The 20,294-nt window shown below is 36.3% G+C and overlaps 1 protein-coding gene across 2 annotated transcripts in view; it reads right to left on the bottom strand.

Moving 5' to 3' along the window:
* Positions 1-3,286: 3,286 nt before the first annotated feature.
* hook2 (hook microtubule-tethering protein 2) overlaps positions 3,287-20,294 on the bottom strand; it is a 21,896-nt gene continuing 4,888 nt past the window's right edge. Inside the window, exons 6-23 of one of the 2 annotated variants that reach the window (XM_084429902.1) lie at positions 19,060-19,127; positions 16,837-16,899; positions 16,669-16,740; positions 16,421-16,584; positions 14,703-14,843; positions 13,847-14,048; positions 10,581-10,691; positions 10,396-10,477; positions 10,110-10,176; positions 8,838-8,975; positions 7,933-8,020; positions 6,999-7,033; positions 6,841-6,923; positions 6,414-6,517; positions 6,217-6,324; positions 5,876-5,947; positions 4,301-4,432; positions 4,136-4,268 (exon numbers count right to left, since the gene is read on the bottom strand). In XM_084429902.1, coding sequence (XP_084286028.1) covers positions 4,301-4,432; positions 5,876-5,947; positions 6,217-6,324; positions 6,414-6,517; positions 6,841-6,923; positions 6,999-7,033; positions 7,933-8,020; positions 8,838-8,975; positions 10,110-10,176; positions 10,396-10,477; positions 10,581-10,691; positions 13,847-14,048; positions 14,703-14,843; positions 16,421-16,584; positions 16,669-16,740; positions 16,837-16,899; positions 19,060-19,127 — 1,730 coding nt within the window. In that variant the 3' untranslated portion in view covers positions 4,136-4,268. Of the gene's footprint in view, positions 4,433-5,875; positions 5,948-6,216; positions 6,325-6,413; positions 6,518-6,840; positions 6,924-6,998; positions 7,034-7,932; positions 8,021-8,837; positions 8,976-10,109; positions 10,177-10,395; positions 10,478-10,580; positions 10,692-13,846; positions 14,049-14,702; positions 14,844-16,420; positions 16,585-16,668; positions 16,741-16,836; positions 16,900-19,059; positions 19,128-20,294 lie in introns of both variants that reach the window. The other variant, XM_084429901.1, reaches the window with a different exon arrangement.

Here is a 20,294-nt window from a genome sequence, read left to right as displayed (position 1 = left end):
TTTTCTTCCTTTAAAAAGTTATTTTCAATATTGAGAAGAGCTGAGCAATAATTTAGAGCTACAGCCACAGTTACAGTTGTGCCCTGAAGCTGCAATTACCAGTTCTCAAAAAGCCTGGGTGTGATATGTCTGATCTAACTACAGGCCTATATCTAATCTTCCTTTTTTGCCAAAGGTTCTGGAACACATTGTCATGTCACAACTTCATTCACACTTGTCCTTGAACAAGCCTTTAGAACCTTTACATCTGGGTTTCGATCTGGACATAGTACTGAGACTGCCTTGGTTCGAGTTATGAACGATCTCCTTGTCTCTGCTGACTCTGGTGCCTTTACCATCTTGAAGCTGTTAGATTTGAGTGCAGCCTTTGATACGGTGTGTCACTCTATATTGATCGAGAGACTAGAGACATGGCTTGGTATTTCTGGTAAAGTGTTGGAGTAGTTTTAATCTTACCTTTTTGGAAAACAAGGTTTGTCATGGTGTTCCTCAGGGGTCTGTCCTTGGCCCTATACTTTTTAATATTTACATGCTTCCTGAGATTATTAGAAAGCATGGTTTGGGGTTCATTGGGGAAAATAGTGTAATATTTTCATCTTCTCAAATTCTTAATCTTGGTGTTATTTTTGACTCTCATTTGACACTTGACGCACATATCAAGAACATTTCAAAATCTGTATTTTTTCATCCCAGGAATATTGCCAGAATTAGGCCTTTTCTTTCATTACCTGATGCAGAAAGGCTGATCCATGCACTCGTTACCTCTCAAACCCTCAATTTGTTGTTTCCCTCTCAAACGTGATTGGATTGTGAAGGCACCACTGATTGGGACAGCCTATCAGCAATCACCTTCAGCTTTCCGCCAAAGTCAACTCCATGGTCAGATTTAGATAAGAGACGAAACCATGGACGAAACAATGGATGAAGATGCAGCAGGTCCATCCCGGGAATGTGCCAACCCGTGGCCCCACCTCGCCAGACTATTTCAATTTTCTGAACAAGTTAATGATAGTTTTCGCTTCAAGTGTTTGCTGTGTTTACCAATGTAAGCACTGTGGCAGTAGTAATGCAATATTTAGAAAATGTACTCTTGATACTCAAGTACTTTTAAAAACAAGTACTTCAGTACTTTTACTTAAGTAGACATCTGACTGTAGTACTTTTACTTGTACTTGAGTAAAATTTAGCAAGGGGTATCTGTACTTTTACTCAAGTAATGAAGCTGTGTACTCTGTCCGCCTCTGCAGAGAAGTTCTTGGTTTGGTCATACAACACAAGAGAGCATCCTTTGAACTAATTATAATACTGGCTACTATCCTCTGTGGGGATTTTCCCATTGCAAAAGAAGACGACTCTTGGTTAGATCACCCAGATGCTGTCAATATGTTGTGAAGACTGCTTTGGGATCTTATAGACATACAGAGTAGGTGTTTTGGTGGCAGAGGGTCTGACAAAGTGAGATAGTGTTTGCACAAAGGAAGTGTTTTCACATATTGTATTCTGTATTTTTCCACTGTGCATGAGTGCATCGTATGAAATACCATATATGGATTTGTTTGTTTCTTCTGTAAAATGTTATCACACCACCACACCCTTATCTTTATCTCAAGTCTCAATGTTGTGGTTCACACCTTTTCTTACATGCTCACAGAGTGAAGAGGCTCTCAATAAAGATTTGACTTTACTTCTATTTTTATCTAACAGTTTATTATCTAATTATTATCTAACAGTTATTGAAGCCTTCTAGTTTTCTACTTATGTATCTTTCCTTTAATATTACTATCTTTACGGCAACCACAGGGTCATGGACTACATATGAAGAGTTCAGATGCAAAAGCCGCCAAACCCCACTAATGATAGTGGGTGAACGTGATTATTTCACCAAGTACCAAGTATGGATTTCGTGATCATGTAAACAACAGTATTCTGTCAGTGTGCTGCTGTAACTCTGACAGAAAAGGACACGGCAGTCACTTGCATCACAGCTCCACCTACTGTGTGGATCAGTTTCTTCATTGTTTACATTTACATTTAATCATTTAGTAGACACTTGTATCCAAAGCGACTTACAAATGAGGAGAGCAATTGAAGCAAATAAACTAATAGGACAACAATATGCAAGTGCTGTGATATCCTTCCCAGTTTAGTCTAAGTCTAAGATTTAGTCAGTGGCCTACATGTATTTTTTGAAATCTGCTTTCATCATTTGCAATATTTCCAGTTGCATCTTTAATGATTTTGCAACTGTTTACTATATGTTGTCCAAAGAAGTGGACTTAGATATTTTTGCACAAAAAAAAAAAAAAAAGACATGTAGCCTATGAAGACTAAACTTACATTTGTGAAAATAAGGCATTTCAATAACTGACTAATAACCTTTTCTTTGACATAAAAGTGAAATTACTGAACCTAAACATAGGAGCCTGATAAAAATAAATAAAAGATTTTAAAAGAAAACATGTCAGATGGAATTTTGTATTGGAACTCTTCATAACTAACAATGCAATTGAAGAGTTCAGATGCAAAAGCCTCTAAGTGCCATCTGAAACTTTCTTCTAGAATGATCATTTTTATGAAGCTCGTACATTTAAGTTCAGTAATTTCACTTAAATGGCAAATAATAGGTAATTATCATTGCCATTTAAGTGAAAATACTGAACTTAAATATACAAGCTTCATAAAAATGATCATTCTAGAAGAAAGTTTCAGATGACACTTAGAGGCTTTTGCATCTGAACTCTTCAATTATTTTACCATTGTATCATTTGACTCAATATAAGTAAGTAATTTGTGGGTGATGTTCAATAAAACATCGCAATTTACAACCTCTTACATTTCTTAAGTTGTTAATTGAGTATATGATTATGGCAACGAAGGATAATCAGTGAAGTGCATGAATGGTTGTCACATGCACAGTTTAAGATGCGCCATCATGGAACTAAAAAAAGTAGAGATTAGTAGATTAGTGTAGAGACACATTTTTTAAAGTTGAACTTCTTTTAACTTAAGGGCTGCGTTTTTAAGAACGCTGTTTTAATGTGCGAGACGTTAACTCAAAGGTTAAAGACGTCCGTCTAGCACGTTTACATTGAAAAACAATAGAAAAGTAGCAGTGTAATGGGAAACCGCCTGTGAACATGAGTTAGAGCCTCTAACTGTATTTATAGTATAATGAAACAGGCTGTGACTACTGAATGACCTCAAAATGTATGTCCAAATGCAAGTTTGAGGGACTTAAATACATACACATCTTTAGCTGATGTCACAATGAACTCACAAAAACTGATTATTTTTGTACCAATAATCTCGTTTATTGTAGTGCAAAGAGAAGGACAGTGAGATTAAAGTGATTTATGTACCGACCCCATCAGTCCAACACCAAAAACATGACCGAACAATGAAAACACTGTGATAAAACACACACTGAACATCATCTCTGTGACTGAACATTCATAGAGAAAAAAAACAGTGAAAAACTGCAGAACAAACACACATCTGGAGATCGTACCTCTGAAGTGAGCGAACAAACCTCAGTGTTTGGACTGATAAGGGTGAGATCAGTAGTGTTTCTTAATGTACAGTAGTGAAGATCTGAGGATCAATAAATACAAGCTACAGGATCGTCCTTCAGCAGCAGACTTACTTTGGTGAAATAAAAAAAACAACCATTCTAAAAATGGTGAAGCAGCAACAAGTTTCCACATGCAAATGACAACATGTGCGGGTAGAAGATCCTCCAGCAGTTCATCTCAGATTAGTGTCGTTTCCAGCTCCACATTTAATCAGACACAATCAAACTATGATTAAATGAGAATTATTTATATATATATAAAAAAAAAAAGCACTTCATTTGTTCGATGCATTCAAGGCATCCCAGCATTGCGAGTTTGGTTTGTGATGAGTTGTGTCACACAGATGATTGACAGCTGTCAGAGGAGGGATGATTGAAGGCACTGAGTGTTTTAAGTGCATTCACACATGCACCGTTACCCTGATGAACACAGAAAGCTACCGTACAACATTAATAAAACCCTCAAAACATCATTAAAACAATCAAAACTTTGATCTACTTCATTAAACTCGTTCGTTCCTGCAGCCCAACTAACACTAAAATAAGACACAACTACATACACTCGGGTCAACTAAAAATAAACAAACTTGATCTAAAAGACGATAAAATAATAATAATCTACGTTCTCAGCAGGACGATCACAAAGTGCTGAAAGAGAAGTCATGATTAGGCCACTGCCGGGTGTGTGTGTGTGTGTGTGTGTGTGTGTGTGTGTGTGTGTGTGTGTGTTCATCTGGGCTGCAGACGGGCCAGGCCTCTGCGCGCGTGTGTCGACTGTCTCTGCTGGGCCAGGAAGGACTGAGCCGAACCTGAACCGGATCCGGATCGCTCTCCTGCAACCTTCTGATGGAGAGCCATTCCCTGAGGATCACACAGACGGAGAGAGAGGACGGTTAATGACTGGAACGGGGGGATTGTAGAGCTCCAGTCGAATATTAAATGCATAACATGCAGCATATCTGTGAAGTGCTGTTGAGTTTACAGAAAATTATTTCAGCTTGCTCCTCTATTTAAGTTTGTTTCCACCACGGAATAGAAAAGCAATTTCTGACTTTGTTTCTCGCAATTCCAACATAATTTTTTTCCGCAATTCAGACTCAATATATCTCACAATTCCGTGTTTGTTTTTTTGCAATTTAGTGTTTAATTAATTTAAATTTCTTTGCAATTCCCACTTTAATTCTTTCCAAATTCCCACTTTGTTTCTTACTATTCTGACTTTTTTTCCCCGCGGTACCCACTTTATTTCTTTGCAATTCCAAGTTTACATTAACAATGACAGTTTATGAGGTGCATGTTTAAAATGCGCAACAACGACAGTTTCATAAAAGTATAACCACATTCCAACAATTTTTCATTGTTACGATCCTGTCATAACTATGAGTTTTCATTAAAATATTATGACATTTAATATAAATATTAGATTGGTTATATTTTCCTCAGTATAATAAAGTTAAGTCGTGATTACAAAATGAAGCATTATTGTAAAATATTGCAGAAATTGTCATATTTTAACTAACATTAAGAAAGGTTTAAAAATGCTCTAAAAATATGCTTAATAAATGAGCCTGTATTGTCAAGTGATGCACAAAGTTTCTCCAGACTGCCATTTTTACCAACCCTGACTGTAAAACTACATCTATATCAAAATCCATGTCACAACTATATAACAAATAAAGGAATATAACAAAAATATGAGTGACATTTCAGCTTTTAACCCCTCCTGAGCAACAGACTCCCACTGTAAGTGTATTTACTGTAAATGTGTTTAATGTTTGTTTACACACACTGAAGGATGAATGATTTACTGTAGTAAACACGAGCATGTCACATGCAGAGTTATTGTTAAAACTGAAACCAATCAAAAACTAAAACTGAAATAAAGAAAACAAATTAAACCTTAATAGACTGATAAAGTGTACTTTTGTGTACTACAAAAGTACACAAAAAAAAAGACTAAATATTAAACTGAAAATCTAAAAGTTAAAGCCAATTAAAAATACTGGCATCTCTTTACATTAATGTAAAAAATATATATATTTAACGTTAGTACTACACTGAAAAATTCCTAAAGCATTTCTTAGTTAATGTTAATTTGAACTAACAATGATAAATCATGTTAAAGATGAACAAATACTGTAACAAATGTATTGCTCATTGTTAGTTAATATTTTGGTAAAACTTAAGGTCCCATACAGCATTATTAAGTGTTACCAAACTATGAATAAAAGCTATACTAGTATTTAAATAATAGTAAAACACGACTGGACACAACACAAGCTGTTCTGACTGATATATTCTCACCATGTTGTACCAGGCCGAGATGATGAGCTTCTCCTCCTGGTCTTGTCTGGAGCGAGTCTTCTCAAAATCATGCTAAACACACACACACACACACACCAGAACAAGACCATCATTACTATAGTAAAACACACTGTGTCACAGAGTCACAGTGTGTGAGAAAGAGTGTGTGCGTGTGTGAGTGAGAGAGTGTGAGCACGTGTGTGTGTCAGAGAGAGAGTGTGAGCACGTGTGTGTGTGTGAGAGAGAGAGTGTGTGTGTGTGTGTGTGTGTGTGTGTGTGTGTGTGCGAGAGAGTGCATGTATAAGTGTGTGTGTGTGTGTGTGTGTGTGTGTCTGTGAGACCTCCATATGTTGTATCCTCCTGTCTTTCTCTGTCAGCTGGTTTTTCAGGGCCTGAACTTCAGCAGGAACCGTGTTACTCTTCTGCTTCGGGTCTAGAGTCTTAATCACCTGAAACACACACACACACATGACAGGATGCAGAAAGATATATATACTGTATATAACAATGCACATGAGTAAAGCTGAGGTCAGCTGACCGTGCGAGCTCTGTCCACATATCTCTTGTATCTCTCCTCCATTCGTCTCATGTCTTCATCCTTCTTCTTCAGGATTTCCTGCAGCTCATCGACCTTCTTCGCCACTGACGCACACAAACACACACACACACACACACACACAGATGTTTCCATAAGACCACTTCTCAGAAACACTCCTTCCCGTTCAAAACCACTGCTTGTCGTCATATTTTAATGAACCGATGCAAACGATTCAAACACACTCCGGACTCTACTGACTCTGATTCATTTGAACAAATCAGTTCATTCAGAAGATTCATTCAATGAACTGCTTCAAATCAAAAGCCTTCCCAGAAGTCCCTGCACTGCATTTGACATTCTTAGAATGAAATGATCTGGGGGATAGTGCTGATAATCAGAATGACCTTTGACCTTTGTGTTCACTCACTGTTACTGTCCGCCGGCGGCTCTAGATCATCGATGACCTCTCGCTTCTTCTGCAGGTCAGAATGAGCCTCGTGGAGCTTCTCTCTGCAGAAAACACACACAACATTAAAACACACGTCTGATGAGTAATGCTGCATCACAGAGATCAGAGACACTCACAGATGCTCCTCCAGCTTCTTCTTTAACAGCGACGACTGTCGGGAAATAAACAAACACGTGAGACAGTGCCAGATGACAGTGTGTGTCCATCACAGCACATTTAAAACACAGTAACAATCAGTGTCCAATCAGAGAACAGACGGGCAGTACTTACGATGACCTGAGGCGGCGGATGATTGGTCGATTAGGAGAAGTGGGCGGACAAAAACAGACGAGCAGGCGTTAATTTCAGCACCGCAAACAAAACAAGTTACAGATTCCACACATTCATCAACCAGACAGAGACAGTGGATTTGCTTTGGGATCAGGTGATCAGGTGAGTGATATTACATAAATCACAAACAGATGGAGATCACTCAGTCACTGCTGTCTGAGGAGATACGCCTCTGAGTCCTCCGTTCAACACACACTGAACATCCGTGATGAGTGTTTCCTGTCAAAATATTCAGTTTCCTTCAGAAACATATGTATGACTTTCACTGGGATTTGACTGGTGGTGATTTCCAGCTGAGAGGCAGATCATCCATCAGACAGCAGCAGCAGTGTGTGTGTGTGTGTGTGTGGATTTAGACAACTTCAGATGAGTGATTTTAGCTCGGACACAATTATGAGGTGAGGAATGAGTTCAGTCATTAAGATGTGTGTGTGTGTGTGTGTGTGTGTGTGTGTGTGTGTGTGTGTGTGTGTGGATTTAGACAACTTCAGATGAGTGATTTTAGCTCGGACACAATTATGAGGTGAGGAATGAGTTCAGTCATTAAGATGTGTGTGTGTGTGTGTGTGTGTGTGTGTGTGTGTGTGTGTGTGTGTGTGTGTGTGTGTGTGTGTGTGTGGATTTAGACAACTTCAGATGAGTGATTTTAGCTCGGACACAATCATGATGTGAGGAATGAGTTCAGTCATTAAGATGTGTGTGTGTGTGTGAGTTACTGACGTCCTCAGTTTTGCTGTCCTGCTCCTGTAAAGCTCTCTGCAGCTCCTCGATCTGAGAAACCAGCTGTGAGATCTGCTGCTGACTCAACCTGACACACACAGACAACACGTCAGACGCCAAATGATGATGCACACAAGGGATTGAACAGACTAGTCAGTCCACTGTAATGCTCTGCCATGACACTTCAAGCTTGACGTCGACTAGTCATGATCATTCATGGCCTCTAGAGGGCGCAACAGGATAATAAATCTTTGAAGTCCACTTTTACACTCCATTTCAGTTAAAATGACAAATAAATGTCAGAGAGCTCCACAAGATATGTTTGATTATACCGTTTGGATGCTCAAAATTGATCGCATGAATACACGCTTTACACAGCTTATTGTACAAGTAAGTTAACCGTTGTTCTAAACTACTGCTGCATTACGCACACACACACACACACACACACAGAGGCGCATATCATGAAGATCGCGCGCACAGAATCATTCAGTAGCGCAGAAATGTATTATAAACTCTGTGCAGAAATCTGTGAGAAATTTAACGACCCCAAATAAAATAAGCTGTTATGTAGGAGTGGTGTGTCATATGCCACAGCTGTGCACAAGGCAACCAGCGTTCGAGTCTCAGCTCGAGGTTAAGGCTTATTTGTTCATTAATGACGTCATCAGTGACTAGTCGACTGGACTTTCATCACATAAATGTCGACTTTAAAAAATCTGAAGTCCTTCAACCACTAATGTACACTACCGCTCAAAAGTTTGAAGTAATTCAGACTAATTCTGAAGGATCATGTGCCACTGATACACATATCAAGCTCATATATCAGTGCATAACATTCACATTCCTCCAACACACTGAAACACTCATCAGACTCGCTCCTGATCTCTCTCTCACACACACACCTGTTCTGAGTCTCCAGTGTGTTCTGGCAGCGCTGTGACTCCTCCAGCTGAGTCTGCAGCTCCTCCAGTCTGTGTCTGTACGACTCCTCCTGAACACACAGCATCTTGTTCTCCTGCTGCAGACGCACAACTGTATCCCTGTCACACACAGAAAACACCAGCAAACAAGTTGGGCATTGGATTTATAATTTTATGAAACATATCTGTCATGTTCACAATGCACCACACACCAGCAAACACTGAGTGAACAAGTTCAGTCGGGTGAAAACAAACCCTGACCAACGCCAACAGACGCAGACACACACTGATCTGTCTGTGCGCTGTGAGTTGGCCTTAAGACTCGCTATCTTGTGTCTGTGTGTGATCAATGTTGTGTTTTGAAACTGCTAAGCTGTTGAAATGTTAAAGAAGTAGTAGACACACTACCAGCTACTTATGGAAACAATTACTACCCACTACTGAAATAATTCAAGCGGTCAGTCTTTACATTTTGTGATTATCAGATTGAATAATTATATACTGTGCAATTTATATGATATAATATATACTGTGCAATTTATATGATATAATATATATATATATATATATATATTACTATATTATATCACAGTAGAAAATATACTATGTAATATACATATATTCTATAATATATACAATTTATCCCAAAAAGAACATTTTAAACAAAATATTAGTGATGAAATCAATGAAAGAATTCATTTAGCCCAAAAATGAAACTTCAATTTCTCAAAAATGAATTCCTTTCAATTTAATTGTATATATAGGGGCATTTCTATAGCTATTTCTACAAATTCTACAGTTATTATAGTCAACTAAAACAATAAAAACTTTAAATGAAAATATATTTTAAAAAAACTTACAATTATTTTATTTTAGTTAGCTGCCAAAGCAACATTTCTCATTGTCCTTTAGTTTAATTTGATGTACTATAATAACTAAAACTGAAATAAATTCATAAAAACTATACAGACTTGAAACAAACTAGAATGAAATAAAAATAAATTTAATTCAAAATATAAATAAAAACTATAATAGTATCTCAATGTTACTAAAACAATTGGGAACACTAAGTCAAACACATAGGTAAATAATGCTTTATATATTTAAAATATAAATTATTAATATAAAAATTATCTACTTAAATAAATAAATAAAAATTATATAATGTTTCTTGCAAAAATTATTAGTAAATATTGTAACAAACAAGTACTACTTTAAAGTCAGCAGTGTCACTGTTTCTGATGTGTTTCTCACCTGAACTCTGTTGGCATGATTTCTGATGCCAAGCTGCCAACCGCTCCTGAATCTCCACTCAGAGAATCTACACACACACACAGTCAGGGACAGAGCTGATTGGACGATGGAGGGGTGCTTCACAGCACAGGCTTCTGCTGGTACATGGTGTCAGGTTATGATGGTGAGTGTGAGTGTAAGTGAGTGAATGTGTGTGTGTGTGTGTGTGTGTGTGTGTGAGAGAGTGTGTGAGAGTGTGTGAGAGTGTGCATGAGTGTGAGAGTGTGCGTGTGTGCGAGTGTGTGACCTGTTAAACACTGCTGCTGCACTTGAGCACATCTCAGCTCTTCAGTCGTGTCTCTCAGCGTGTCTCGCTCAGATATCAGCTTCTACATCATACACAACACACACACACACAAAGCGCTACTGTAAGAGTCATTTTCACAATCACACAGAGTGAATCTCATTAGATGTGAGTGATCAGTTCTGTACCTCTCTCTCCTTCAGAAGGGTCTCATATTTGTCGTTGAGGTTCTTGTACTCAAACTGCCACTTCTCTGCTTTCATGGCCTCTGCCGAGTGTTTAGCGCTCATCTCGTGAGCCTGAAGAAAGGAAACACCCATCATTCGTTCATCTGTCCAGCTGTTTCCTGAACTCTAGTGCACATCAGCCCATGTCCAGGGCTGCCACGATTCCTCGATTTAAAAAAATCCTCGATTGCAATTTACCTGTGTCAAGTAACCGGCAAAAACTGGAAGTGGTGCATTCCACAGACAGAAGTCCATGAGCCGCAATATTAGACCGCTTTCTAAGACTACGCAATATATTTAAAAACATCTAAAATAATAATATAGCATAGTGCTATTGGGAATAGCTTCACTAAGGCTAAGTTTCACTCACTCTCTAAGTTTTTTTCCCACAGAGAAGCACAACGCTTTTATTATTTACATGTGTGCGGATTACGTTAAAATGACCTCAGCTCTGCATGCTGAGAGATAAATGCATGAATGTTTGTAAATTCTAATTGTTGTTTGTCATGATTTCAAAATAAAAGTTTAAAACTTCGCACTGAGTTTGCATGTTTTGATGTGCACGTTCTTGTTCAAGAAATTACAGCGGCTGTTGCATTTCTATCGTACAGAAGTGACCAAATATTAAAGATTAAGTGCACATTTGAACTAAATGTTGTTTGGCCAAAATAAAACAAGGATTTGATCATGCCATAGTGTAACACAAACTATCACCAGGCTGTTGGCGCCCTCTGTAGGCATTTGTTATAACACGTAATGTACATAAGTTATGATTATATTAGTTTATATCATTCATTTTACATGGTGTATTTTAACAGTGTTGTTGAATAAAACCCATTTGATTACTTATATTGATACTTTATTTGAACCAATTATTATTGCTTGTTATATATATTTGTATAATAGGAAATTACAGTAACAGATTGTTTTGGCTTCACAGCAGCTTTAGAATAAAGTTATTGTCCAGCTAAAGCTAGTTTTGATTGATTCACTTACGTTACACTCAGGGCTTAAAGTGAATTTTTTTTTTTTTACCAAGCCCGTTTCAGGCATGAAAACGGGTCAGGGGTGAAAAAGGTGAGAAGGATATTACCCCTTTAGGGGGGTACGGGGGCATGATCCCCCAGGAAGAAAATTTTGAAAATGCCATATTTTAAAGCATCAATCTGATGCATTTTGAGATGCATTTCTTTCTTTTTTTGCCAACCTTGGGAGAGCTGGAGAAACTTAACTTAAGCCATGAGTCAAAAATATTATGGCCTCCTTACTTAGTATTATGCAAGCCATTTCATGCCAGCCTGTCACTGGGTCTAACATTTACAGTATATGAGGCACAATGTGGTAAGGGCACCACAAATGGCTTAATGCAAAACCCCCACAAGATCTGGTGGACATGCTCGTCTAACTCGTCTACTCTCCCATCGTGATTGACAGCCAATACAATGTTATGTAATTCAGATTTGAATACATTTTATTGGCAAAGATAACCTAAAACACACAATACAGTGGTCTCCAGCACAGTGGCGGAGCCATACATTTTTTAAAGGGGTGGCAACTTGAGGCGGCAGGGGGTGAGCACTTTTAATAAGCCAAACCAAATTTTTAAATAACTGTCAACTACATGTTTTGGGCTTGGTCCACTGTTTTGGAAGCACAGCTCTATAAAATCTTATATAGTCCTGGCCTACATCTCTACACTGCAAGTCTGAAGGGCATCTAAACTGTTTATATTGATACAATAATAAATAATATGTCCTACTTCTCATGTAGTCTCATTAGCATATTGTAGCTGTACTGGACAGAAACAAATTGCAGCTACATCATCCTCTATTGACGAGGTTTGCCAAATCAGGTTACACAAAGAGCAAGTCGAAGAGCCCATATACTGTAGAAGAGCAAGTTTTTCACAGTCTATAGGACTGTCACTCCAGTTCAACCCCAAACTATGTAATATGATACAGGGATGGGTATCGTTAAGTATACTACTCCTCTTATCGATACTCCTTATCGATCCGGTACTTTAACGGTACTCTTATCGGTACTTTAAAAAGGAAAACAAAAAAAATGTTAGAGACTACTGTGTATAGGCAATGTAGCTTAGGCCTATATATATTTTGTATTACACTTTTTATTACACATTTACTCTACATTTGGACCTCATTTATTTCCAATTTGTGCAAACACTTAATATATGAGAGGTAAAATACAAGTATAGACCAAAATGTGAAGTTAATATTTTTCAAAATTATTTAGTAAATAAAGGATTAAGTCTCATACATGTTTCGTTAATCAGGCTCCGCGTGTCTTTCCTGTGCACACCTGTCTCACCGCGCGCACGGCTGCAGAACGGAGGCACGTAGCGGAGCGGGGTTAGTCCGACACCATGCTCTCGTGCGGGGTACCGGGTATGGACAGACTTGATGCAGCGAATGAATTCATGAGAGCGACAGAGCCTTTTAGTGCTTATTTTAGCGCCGGTGATAAGCGCGGCAACGCAGCGACCCCGCTCGCCCGAATTTGCTCCACAGAATAAGCATATAAACTCTACACTCACTGTGGATCAATCGTAGAACTTGCTGCTCTTCGCCTCTTTATCCGATGACTCGTCTGGTCGATCATTAGCGAAACTTATTTTACATAATCCACAACAACAGGCCTGTCTTCCACCTGCCCTGCGCCCATCGCCGCTTCTTTTAGATGTTTAAAGTTGTAAATAAGCCATTAACACTAGCTACAGCATCCGCGTAGTCATTGTTTTGGTTTCCGAGAGAAGCACGTTAGAGCGAGGCTGCGTGTGAGATGCATTCAGGGACCGTAAGAAGTGCGGGAAAGGCGAGTTTTTTTTTTTTTTTTTACAAATGCGCGGAAAATCAGGACAAATATATAACAGTCGAGTTCTCCAGCGGGTGGCAATAGTGGTGACAGGTAGGTTGAAGGGGACCGGTGTGTTATTCAAGTCAGATTAAAGTGCCTCCGACTGTAATTTGCAGCCTGATCTAAATTTAGCCTGCGCCGGAGGCCGGACCTGCCCTCAAGCCGGAATACTTTAAGCCCTGTACACTTTTTTTAAAGGCTGTTGTTCACTTGGTTCTATTTTTATTACCACAAATTGTTTTATCCGATTACTCGATGGAATAATCGGTAGAATACTCGATTACTAAAATAATCGACAGCTGCAGCCCTAGCAGTGTCCATGTGGACGCTCCCACTAGTGCTCATGTCCTCACCTGTCTCTTGTAGGAGTCGAGCTGCGAGCGGATGGTGTTGGCCCTGCGCTGCTCCTCCTCCAGCTCGCAGGTGCGCTGCATGTACACGTGGTTCCTCTCCTCCAGCAGGCGCACCTGTCGCCGCAGATCCCCCAGATCCTCCAGCTTGCGCTTGTACGTGTCCACCATCGCCTCCAGGCGGCTCACGCGGTCAGTCGAGTGCCTGAAGCACAAACACGAGCGATCAACGACTGAAGGAAGATCGTGTTTCACGTTAGGATCTCGGCCCCTATCATAAACCCGGTGCAATGCAGCGTCAGGCGTGATGCAAGTGTCTTTTGCTAGTTTCAGCCCAACGCAGTTATCATTTTCACGTCCTGCACCACGTTGTTTAAATGGCAAATGCATTTGTGCCCATGGGCAGCTGGTCTGAGAATGAGGTGTGTTCAGGCGCATTGCTATTTTGAGGCAATAGACTGGAATAGACTGAGCCACTGATCAACTGAAACCTGGTCTAAAGTCAATGGCGCAATATTTTTAATTATTTGATTATTTTTCATCAACAGATCCGTTTCCTCGCTAGAGAAGCGTTCAGTTTTTCCGCTTGCAAATTCCTCCATGTAAATAGCGAATCCGCCATGGTGAGCGCAACTAGCTTTTAAAGGGAATGGGAGATGAGATTCTGATTGGTTTATTGCACGTTACACACACAAAACACACCCATTACTCATGAGAATAGGGACAACACTTTTAGACCATGCGCCAACCATTTTTCTCGTTGTTACACTAGCAAAAGTGGAGGACACGCCCTAAATGTGCTTGCTGTAGATCATGTGCTTATTGTTAAAATAGGGCCCTTCATGTCTCCGTCTCTGACCTGAGGATGTCCATCTCATCTTTGAGGGACTGGGCTTCCTGAGCGAGGCTGGTGAGCTCCTCGTTCCTCAGCCTCAGATCCGTCACCTCTCGCTCCAGAACATCTGCTCGCACACGCTGGTCATCTCGACCGCTCTCCAGCCTGAACACACACACACAACCAGACACACGATTCAGGCTCTCGGCTTGGTCAAAAATCTATATAATAATTACATTTAAATATAATAATTTAGCACTTTGATCCAAAGCAACTTACAAATACACTAGAAGCAGTTAAACTAACAAACAACAATATGTATGAGCTATGACCCTTCCCAGTTTAGTCTAAGGCAGTACATGTAAAAAAAAAAATAAAAAAAAAAATAAAATAAAAAATTATATATATATACACTTTTTTTAATTTTTATATATATATATAAATAGGAGAGAAGAGAAAAAGTGCAAGTATTAATGGATCACATCATGTTTTAACATCTCATATCGCTGATGCTTATATGATATTAAGGTTGAAAGAACAAAAAGGACCCGGCAGTCTTTGCATTCACACTGGATCACACTGGATCTGAGTTCTTATTCCGGTCTGTTTTAGTGGTGATAAAACAAGCACTATGAATTAATTTAATGTTCATAATTTTATTAATGTAAAATTATATACTACTATAATATTATAATTAATATAATATTGTATTTATATGATCTGATATACCCAGGAGCCAAATAAGCAAGTGTTATTTATGATTAATTTTAATTTTATAAAACTTAATTTATATAAGATAAATACAATTAATATTATTAATATAATATTACATAAACTTAATGCTACAATATTTTAGCTATTTATTATTATTATTATATAGAAATATAATATTGTATTTGTATGAATGGATAAAGCCAGGATGCAATTAAGTAATTAATGATTAACTATGAATACTTTTACAATATAATATGGAAATAACATATTATACCATAATATTACTAAAATATTACATTTTATATTTAATTATTCAATATATTACATAGAAATATATTGTATTTGTATGAACGGACATTGTATAAGTAAAGAATAATAGTACAGTTTATTTATTTTGATAAATAATTTAGTTTATATTATACAAATGCTAGATAATATAAAATTAAATGAAATAATTAAAAACTACATACTGTATGATTATATAAATATTATAAAATTAATATTATCAATCAATTTTATTACTATTACTACCAAAACAATATTAATAGTATTAATAAAAGTAAAAAAAAATGATTGACGTTTTGTGTAAGGAATGTCTACATGACAAATCTAACACAAAAATTATATAAATAAAAATGGAAATAATAATTGAAATGGAACGACAATAATAACTAATAATAATTCTGATTAATTATGAATGATTAATTATGATTAATGACGTAATTTGTCTACATGACTAATCTAGCACGAACAAATAATTAATATTATAAATAAAAACAACGACAATAATAATAATAATAGTGATTAATTATTAAAGATTAATTTTATGTCATTTGTCTACATGACTAATCTAGCACAATCAAATCATTTAAAACTTGAAATTTGTATTTTCACATGAAAAGTTATGTTTTGTACGCTTCTCATAGTTCAGACCATAACTCTGAGTCAGATGTGGAGGATCAGTGTGAAGTGAGCCCCGTGGCGGAGCTACTGAGCCCCGTGGCGGAGCTGCGCGAGGGGCCTCACACCTGTAGTTCTCCTCCTGCAGCTGCTCCATCTGACTCTGCAGGAGCAGAAGCTTCTTGTTGGTGATGGTGGAGGAGACGTCAGACGGTTCGCAGTGGGTCAGACGCTCCCGCAGAGACTGGACCTCCAGCTGCAGAGAGGACTTCTCCTCCGTCAGAACTGACAGCTGAAACACACACACACACACACCTCAGCTTTTACCTCAGAGACGGTTTCTTGAACACATTTACCAGCGTTTAGTTCGGGTCACCTGTTGCTGGAGCTCTCGGCAGTGCTGGGACGTGTCGTCGGTCTCTTCACTCAGAAAATAATACTTCCTGGACTGTGGAACAGGGAAACAGCCAGAAGAGAGTGAGATAATGAAGGAAAACAGGAGCCTGTTCGATCCATAACACCACACACACACACACACACTCACCTGACTGTCGAAGTCCCCGTACGACTCTGGAGTTGCTGACTGCACAGGCTCTTTGGTGAGCAGCTGAAAGACACACACAGTAACGTCTTCATTAGATCGAGTCACATGTCAGCCTGTTGCTCTTTAGATATACATGTTCTCTTCTCCCAGAAGGCTGAGTTTACACAGAGATCAATGAGGAGACTGTATTCATCATCACTGTGGAATGAGGAAAACAAGCCTGAGGGACGGAGTTACAGAGAAACACACTGTGACGGCACCTTTCTGCATTATATCAGACATCATAAATAATACTTAATTGGCTTCTGGCTATATCAGATCATACAACTACAATATTATATTTCTAGATCATATCATATAGTTATAAAATGATGGTATTATATTTATGTAATATTAGATTAATCATGTTAAAATTGTCTACTATTTCTATATCAAAAATTAAATTACTTGAAATAAATCATAAATAATATTATACATCATAAATCAAATTCATCATAATCATAAATAATTACTATTTCATTAGCTATATCCATATTCATACAAATACATTATTATATTCTATTTAGTACAATATAATCATATTATAGTATAAAGTTTGTTATATATTAAAAATATGATAATAATATTTCTATATTATAAACTAAATGAATCATAATTTATCTTAAATAATAATTGTATTGGCTTCTGGCTATATCAGTTCAAACAAATACAATATTATATTTCTATATCATATTGTATAGTTATAAAATTATAGTATTATATTGATGTAATTTTACATTAATAATGTAAATGTTAAAGTATTCACTGACATGAATATTATTTCTGTATTAAATTATAAATGAAATTGTAATCAATTCTACAAAGTCTACATATTATAAATTAAATGTATCATAATTAATCATAAATAATTATTACTTCATTCATAAATGTTTAATATTATATAAATAAACATAGTATTAAGTTCATGTAATATTATATTAATAATATATTATGAATAGTATTTCTATATAATATCATGAATAAAATGAACTGTTATAAATTAAATAATATTATACATTATATTATAAATCAAAATTATGTTTAATTTATAAATAAATTATTACTTCATTGGCTATATCCATTTTCATACAAATACATTATTCTATTCTATTTAATACTATATAAATAATCATATTTTAGCATTACGTTTATGTAATATATTAATATTATATGAAAATTATTTCTACATTATGTTATAAAGCAATACATCATAATTATTTTATTGGCTTCTGGCTTAATTTAAATACAACATTACATTTCTATATAATATTTTTTTAAATATAATATATTATAAAATTATAGTATAACATTTGAGTAATATTATATTAATAGTATTTATATATATCTTGAATGATATTAATTGCAATTAATCAAATAATATTATATATATTTATTATACTATAAATTAAACAATTTATCATAAATAATTACTTCATTGGCTTCTAGCTAAATATACATATTCATACAAAAAATATATAATATTCTATAAAATACTACATAATTATATTATTGTTTTAAGTGCAAGTAATATATTAATAGTATGATACAAATTATTCAATATTTTTTATAAACAAAATTAGTCGTAATTTATCAATTATTATTTAATTGATTTCTGGCTGTGTACATTCATACAAATACATTATGATATATAACATTACATAAATATTATAATATGATCAAATAATATTTAAAACAGGAATTTCTTCTTCTGGCATGAACGAGGGCTCGGATTGAGCCGAGATAAATCAAAAATAAAATGTCCACACATATTTCCATAGACTTATTGACAAAGAATGAGTTAGTCCTGAGTGTTAAATCAAACCAACCGGATGAATCACAGCAATTAGACACTTGATTCAAATGAAACGTGTATTAGAAAATCAGTACTACTTTTAAGGGGATTATTAGAATTGATGATCCAAAATGATTATGAATTAAGAAATAGTTCAGTCTGGGTTGTGTTTATTATATTTTTACATCAGAAAACCCGATTCTGGTCTTTAATGCTGCTAGCTAGCTGACACAAGATAACATTAGCAAAAACTCCCTCAGACTCTCTGATTGGCAGAGCTCACTGAAGTGTTGTAAAATGTTTCTGCATTATCAGTAAAATAATTAATAACTGAACAGTGGTTATTTTGAGTCCTGTTTTATCAGTGTTATCGTGGCACAGAAACTGAATACCTCTTGTATGGCCGTCATCACGACGTGCTGCACTGACTCCTCCAGCGTCATGATCTGCTGAATGTGCTCTGTGAACACAACACAATCACAGCAGAATTATGACATCTGTCGGAGAAATAAATGCTACTTTACAGCTTCACTGTGTTCAAATCATTCTGAGATTAATACACATACAACTTATGAAGTCATTCATCCACATTCAACCAGGAAATATACATAAAATATGAAGGTTCAGAAAACGATAACTGCACTGGGGTAGAATGACATGAATCATAAATATGAAATTTTTAGGGATGCAATATGAACATTTTGACCGATAACCGATAATTCTTTACATTTCAAAACCGATAACCGATATATTGGCCGATAAATCTAAACCCAAATTTTTGATAATTTTTGAGAGCCTGATTACAAAAACAAAAGTCTCACAATTTAAAGCCATCATTCTTATTATAATTTTATGTAGCCTATATGACAGAACATTTTGCACTTTACTGTATTTTCTGTTTTTGAAGTGATTTCAATCATATTTCAAGCAGTTCAAAACCATCATGATAAACACTGCGCATCTGAAGTGTCTCAGCTGAAGGAAATAATACATAATATAAAACGGCTTTAATATATCGGCCAAATTTTCTTATCCGGCCAATAATGGTAACATTAAAAATGAACATATCAGCCGATACCGAGATGGTGGCCGATAGATCGTGCATCACTAGAATTGATTTCAATATATATTTATTTGTTCTACTGGGTCTAAGTCTACTTTCCATTCAGTTTTTTTGCAAACCAGTTCAATTGAATATTGTATTACAGTGATAAACCGATTATAACGCATATATAATATGTAATTATACCACTGTCCGGTGGAAACTTCACATCTCCAAATGCTACTTTTCAGGAAATGGAAAACACACACTTTTTTTTTTTTATAATTAAACACTGTGTTGTCAAAAGTTGATATTGTGGCTTTATATATAATCAGACACTTGCATGTGTTGTTACTTATATTAACATTTTACCAAAAAGGAGTTTCTGACATCTGTGTTTTGGCCACATCTTAATCAGTAAGTGCATCACGTTGTGTTTTCATCAACTTACAGGTTATGAAGTTTACTGTAGCTGTGTGTGGGCGCTCAGTTTACTATTAAACACACCGTCTTTATGTTGGTTCAACATTACTTTGGAGATTTTATTGTGAAAGTTTTACAATTGTAATGTTTTTATTATTATTA

This window comes from Rutilus rutilus, assembly GCF_951802725.1.
Source record: "Rutilus rutilus genome assembly, chromosome: 1".
Classification (NCBI taxonomy): Eukaryota; Metazoa; Chordata; class Actinopteri; order Cypriniformes; family Leuciscidae; genus Rutilus; species Rutilus rutilus.
The sequence above is the reverse complement of the archived record's forward strand: the minus strand, read 5'-3'. Positions and strand labels throughout refer to the sequence as shown.